The 6,482-nt window shown below is 32.8% G+C and overlaps 1 protein-coding gene across 1 annotated transcript; it reads right to left on the reverse strand.

The window, feature by feature from the left end:
- Positions 1–405: 405 nt before the first annotated feature.
- Positions 406–5,851, reverse strand: LOC100782179 (homeobox protein knotted-1-like 7-like). The gene is made up of 6 exons (NM_001255349.3): positions 5,512–5,851; positions 4,890–5,010; positions 1,920–2,110; positions 1,664–1,795; positions 808–944; positions 406–717 (listed from the first exon to the last, which is right to left on the reverse strand). Exons 1-6 carry the CDS (start codon positions 5,791–5,793, stop codon positions 702–704), a joined length of 879 nt encoding a protein of 292 aa, NP_001242278.2. The 5' UTR covers positions 5,794–5,851; the 3' UTR covers positions 406–701.
- Between the last annotated feature and the right edge of the window lie 631 nt (positions 5,852–6,482).

Consider the following 6,482-nt stretch of genomic DNA (forward strand, 5'->3'; position numbering starts at 1 on the left):
ATTCCATAAGATAGTTCTTTAACTTTTGTCACGAAAGAGGATCAAACTTACTTGGTAAAAGTAATCTGCATTTCTATCTTTTAAATCTATTTTTACTGTCACTTGACTAAAATTTTCCTGAATTTGAAAAAGAAGTTTCAAGGTTAAAAGCAGAACATTCCATCTTTAAATTCTCAAATATCATCTTTTTCACCCTGTATGATTCCTGTAATTCTTAGAAGTTTTATCATGCTTAATTGGTTGTCTCGGCTTTTATATATCTGATAAATATCTGTATCTCAATGTAACCGCTGAGCGGGGAAACCAAAACGCTTTGATTTCATTAGTCGATTCGTCCTTTAAAATTCCTTTGTTTGCATCCTCACAAATTATAGTTATCTCCTCCAAAGTATGAAGATGTTAGTACTTGTAAATGCAACTGATATAAAGCACAACACAAAATATACATAATAGTACATGCAAACATATCAAGTATAGGAAACACTTTCAGGCTTTCAGCTGCTAAAAATACTTCTTCAGCCAGTCAAATCATAGCAAACAAATTTACAAATAAAAAAACACTTGAAAGAAATGGAGGCGACCGTGCACAACAAGAATAGTTTGTATCCGTTATGTATTCCAAGAATTTACAACCATCACTATTGTAAGCCATCTTATGTTGTAGTGCATCACCTGTTATCTTCTGCACCAGACTGGAATCCTTAGTGGGCATACTCTCTGTCAGCAATTAGCATAAAGTAATTAAAAGTCTATATACATAAATGTTGCTATATCTGTTCCAACCAGGTTGGAACTAAATCTCTCTACCTCTTGCGCTTGGACTTCAGAGAGTTAACCGATTGAGAGTTGCTGTGCCAGTTGCGTTTCCTTTGATTGATGAACCAATTATTGATTTGCTTCAGCTGCAACCCTGTCTCCTCCACAAGTTTTGCCTTGTCATCTTCCTGAAAGAATAACAATTTAGCGACAATCTAATTAAGCCAGAGGTACCATATCATCAAATGATCAGTGTGTCGCGAGCTAAAACCTAAAAGACACTATGATTTGGTTTGCACAATGTCAATAATATTAATGACCACCAATTATGAAGCATACGTACGTCACACTAATTAGCAGGATCATAATAGAATGAATTCTTCACAGCATAATTTATCAATCGTTAACTTATGAGAAACAACTCTGCTTATGGTTTCATAGTCAGTCCCAAGCCCGACTAAAGGAGAAGGGTTGTATTAGGCCCTTGGCAACCACCATATATAAAATTTGGTCAAGGTCAACATGTTGAACATGAATCACTCAAGACAGATTTTTACTAATTTTAGGTCATTACTTGAAAGTAACTCGTTGTATGGTTCAAGTACAATGTTAAATGAGTTTGAGGCTTAGAGCTACTCCATTGGCTAGCTGACCTCACTTAGTGTGATAAGGATTTTGCTGTTGTTACTATTGTTGTTAACTTATAATAAACATGTTTTTTTTGTGAATGTGTATGTAAGGTATGCAGCAGCAATAATAAACCTTAATAGTCTAGTTTTGGTTTCACCAAAACACACAAATAAATTATAAGATTGACGAAAGATAAAGGGACAGAAATAAGTTAATTGGCTTACACAATGATTTATGCTCAATAGCTCACGAAGAATATGGTTTACTCATTACTTACAGTTGGGTAGGGCCACTTAGCATGTTGCTGCCACCAGGCCTTTAAAACCGATGTTGTGTCACCTGGTAATTTCCCAGCTCTCCGCTTCCTTAATATTTCCTCCCTAACATCTTCAATTCTTGACTTAAAACCCTGCAGATATAAGATATTAAATCTGGTTTGTGATTCAAAGCCAAGGAAAACAGAAATTGTCAATGACTATGACACACTTGCACTAACAGCATGCACATTGATTATATTGACTTTTAAGAATGACCTGCTTGAGCTCAATCTTAAGCTCCTGACGAACTCTTTCCATCAGGGACCTTTCAGATTCTGTAGGAAGCAATGGACCAAATCCCATCATGTCATGCCCGTCAGCGCTAGACTGATCTAAAGAGCCATCCATCTGCAAATCATCTTCATCATCTGACATTGTTGCACCTGTTCCTTCTCCCAAACTGACTCCTGAGTCACATAGTGAATCAGATAGGTTGAGTTTGAAAAAGTTTAGGGGAAAAAGGTGTTCCAATTTTTTGTTTTTAATAGCAAGATTTGAGCACATACATACTTGTATGATCATCATTAACTAACCGTTGAATATTAAGGATTAAGTATTGATGTAACTAATCTCAATACTAAAGGTCAAGATGCTAGTTTTGTGGTAATAAACACTACACATTGCACGAACTCTTTAGAAGCTGCCTTAATATGACAAAAGATTATAACTCATTTTAAATAAGTATTGCTATGAAAAGTAGTAATACGGTCCCCTTCGTGGCTGTCTTTATTAGAAGTTGAAAATTAACTAATCAACTACAACAATTTCACCTCATCTTCTTTACTTCTATTTTTATAATGAAGATAGCGTAAAGAATGGTATGAAAATTACAATCATTGTTACAATTACAAGCGAGACAACTCGAGAAAGAGGTCTTCATTAACTTAGTTTCAAACTCCTCACACTAAGAAAGGGTCCAAAGAGGTTGTAAATACTCCTGCCAAACTATAAGTCAACTTTAAACCATTTATAACTCACGTCAATTTAAAGGCAATTTTTAAGACGAAATTATCCTAATCTCTAATAGCCTTAAATGAGACTGAGACTTCCTCGTATCCCTAGTAGTGGAAGCGACAATGCTTGAAGATGTAAGTAGACTTTACCAGTGGGAAGATGGGGTCATTGAGGTTGCCTATCTATGGTACTAGTGACCTTATTATCAGTTATTATCTCAGACTTTTCCAGCTCTCACAAGAGTGAAGAGTCTCATGCTTCCTCCAACACTAGTCCCAATCAAATTAGTCTTCAAAGATTATTGAACAAGTGATGATGAAATTTCTTATTTCTTATAATAATAAAGTGTATCAAACTTTTTTCATAAATTAAAATTAATTTACATGCTTTAACTTTTTTTCAACTACCTTATTCAACTTTTTTTCAAATTATCTTATTCACAAAAAGTGATTTAATTTATTTTTCCTACTTATTTTCTTCACGGGTATTTGTTAAAATTTTTACCAAATTAAACCTATATCAATTATAATTAATATTTCTTTGAGTCTCATTTATAAGACTTAATTAACTAATTTATCAAGATTAAAGAAAATAATTAAATTTAATTGATAAGAATAAATGTTCTAAATTTCTCTATATTGTTTTTCAAAACTACGACTAGTAATATTTCTTTCTCTCCCTAAAAGCAGGAAACTAGCAAGAACATTCCCAAAATTACATTTGGATCTTTAGTGCCACTATTAACAAATGAAGTAAAATGTTAAGTGTCCTATCATGTCATATTTATGTTGGCATGTCATGTGAGTTCACATCAATAAAGATTAAAATGAAACTTTTAAAGGTTAAAGTGATAATAATAGTTTTTTAATTATTTCTTCTTGCATCCCAAAATGATAATGAATAAAATATATCTTTTATTTTATTTCTCTTCTTGCATTCATGTCAATAGGGACTAATATGAAACACTCTAATTTGAGTTTGATAATTCTAACACACACTATTGACTTCAGATTGTCAATTACTATATATTCAAATATGAAAATTAAATGTTTTTTTAGACCAAGATCTTAAAATTACCAAAATGCCCCCCATGACATCAAACTAATCTGAATTTCATTTTAAGCCAAAGTACAATTGCAAAAACAATACTTATTTTACACTTAGAATATGACTATAATATTAAAATAATTTTGATTTTTTTTCTACAACTATCTAGATTTTTGTTTAGGATTACCAAAATACCCTGACCTTTTGATCATGAATACTAAAAATTGTCTTTGATTATTGTCCAAAATATTATGAATTGACAGTATAAGTTTAGTCACTATTTTGACTAGTATACTTTTAAACTTAACCCATTTTATTATAAAATGAACAATTTTAAAATCTTCACACTCCAATTTTATACTCACTTTATATTATTAATTATTAATATGTTAGTATGAGTAGAAATAAACTTAAATTCTTAAAAAAAAAAAGTATTGATATTGGTTAGAGTCTTATGAATAAAAGAATTGATTGAGAGACTCCACTGAATCTTGCCACTAACTTTGTATCTTTATCTATTTTGGTTTCTGAAATTAAATCATTATATATACAAGAGTTGTATTTTGGTGTTAACAAAAAATTTACAAACTAATTATAATTATATATATGATTCCAAGTTTTTAATACTAGAAAAATTATACAAATATAACGGTTCGATTTCGGAACAAAAAAAAAAAGAAAAAGAAAAGAGAGTTGGTTACGGCATCAGAGGTTGTTGTTGCCAATGGCATGGTGGGCGAGAGTACCACCCTCCACCAAACTAACCGACTCTTTATATTCCTATTTCTGTATAATTCTCTAGACAACTGGTAGTAACACAACCACTCTCATTCCTCTTAATATTAGCCTAAACCCACCCAGAAAACACATATCGGTTAATGCTAGTATTACACAGCATCTTTCCTTTTTCTCAAATCGCTTCCAACACAAGAAAGAAATAACCAAAGGAAACCGCACCACTTACCAGGAATAGCTTGCATGCCTAACGATTTTATTTGCTTTTAATTAATACACTAGTGATGATGCTATAAAGTTATGCCTTTCCCTTGTTCGCATAATAATTAAAGCCAACAAAAGAGTCAGAAAACAAATAAAAACTAAATTGAACAAAAAAATTCCTGAGACCATGTTGTGAATCATAATAAATATTTACTGCATAGAGAAGAAACCAACGAAAGAGAGTACCTGTCAGAGCTTGCAAGGTACTTTCAATATCACGGCAGGCCATCACAGCCTCCACGGCATGCACCCTCACATGTTGCTGAAGCTGCTCTTTGAACGTACATAACACAATCAAATATTGTGCCTGCAGTAATAATTAAATTGTCACAATAATCATAAAATTCACATCAATTCGTTAACTTTTATTTCATTATTGCATTTTGTTGGCATAAACAAATAAATTCTGAAGAATTGAAGCTAAAAATCAAAACGTACCGAGATAATTGGCAACATTCTAAGTAATAATATTTTTATAATATCACGTTTAATTCTTGGAGTATTTCTTAATTATATAAAATTAACTCATAAATTACTTTTTATACACGGTATTTTTAATAAAATTTTGGATAAGGAATTCAAATTCATGTTCTTGTAAAATGAGTTCGATGCTTGCAAACGGATAAATCTTTGTTTAAATATAAAAATAGTTTCTAAAATTTTAAAAAATTGATCAGTGAATATATATATAAACACGATTTGCTCATATATCTTTTTAAAACGAAATTAGAGTCTCAGTTATTATTTTTATAATTACAAATAGGAATATAAGGACAAAAAGGAGATGAGAGTGGGGAAAAAAATGTACCATGAAGTTGTCAAGTTCTTGTCGGTCATGGGGCGAGAGGGAATGGGAATGGTGTGAGGCATAAGAGCGGAGGAGATGGTGGGACTGCGATAACTGTCCGTCGATGAGCGGCAACTGATCGATAGGTGTGGCGACGCGGAGGCATGACACGTGTGCAGATAGAAGCTGTTCATAGAGTGGGTGGTTGGCTATCTCCGCCTTCACTTGACGGTGGTGGTCCCCGGCGGCGGATACTTCTCCGCTCATCATTCCCATTCCCATTCCCAGCCCTGCTTCTTGCATTTCTACCCACGCAAGCAAGGGGGGTGGTGAAGCAAAGCAGGGAAATTCAGATTTATTTAAGGGACTTCTCTATTGCAATGATTTTATTGTGAGAGGGTGAAGTAGGATGGAAGAGCTGACACTTGTATTCTCTCGTTTTCGGCATGTGTTTATAACCCCCTGAGATAGGAACAATGATTTTACATAGACGGAGACATGGGGAAGCTAAAGCACTGAAAATGATGTGTTTATTTTAGAGAGGAGAGAAGGGTAATTTGAGCTTGGGTAACTAATAACTAATCATGTTCTCACTCCCTATTTTTAAGGATAAATGATGTATTTGGTGTTAATTTTATCTTTCAATTTTGAAAATCGCCAATTTAGTTCATAAATGTAAATGTTGTCATAACTAATCTTTATTAAGTTTATTTCTTTTAATATTAATGGTGACGAAACCATGAATTTGTCGATGAAATATTCTCTTTTTTTTCTTTTTTATACCTCTTAATCTCTCCATTCATAGAAGGTAATTAACTCATTGTTAACCTTCACAACAATAGGAGAAAACTTGATCATTACTCCTTTTTGTGTTTTGCATTGCGAGTAGCGAAATACGACGATGTGTCTACGGTCGGTGTCAATGTTTTTTGGCCGCTGTGTGAAGATAAAAGACAATGATTCGTTGAAGACGAACAACAAATTTGTGTTGA

The sequence above is a fragment of the Glycine max genome, chromosome 17 (genome assembly GCF_000004515.6).
Source record: "Glycine max cultivar Williams 82 chromosome 17, Glycine_max_v4.0, whole genome shotgun sequence".
NCBI classification, from domain to species: domain Eukaryota; kingdom Viridiplantae; phylum Streptophyta; class Magnoliopsida; order Fabales; family Fabaceae; genus Glycine; species Glycine max.

What these genes read in the sequence shown, in the direction of transcription:
- LOC100782179 (NM_001255349.3), bottom strand. Translation starts at nt 5,793, where the DNA reads ATGCAAGAAGCAGGGCTGGGAATGGGAATGGGAATGATGAGCGGAGAA. An exon ending in TACCTTGCAAGCTCTGACAG is followed by an intron (nt 2,111 to 4,889) that starts GTACTCTCTTTC and finishes TATGTGACTCAG; the next exon opens with GAGTCAGTTTGGGAGAAGGA. An exon ending in TTAAGATTGAGCTCAAGCAG is followed by an intron (nt 1,796 to 1,919) that starts GTCATTCTTAAA and finishes TTATATCTGCAG; the next exon opens with GGTTTTAAGTCAAGAATTGA.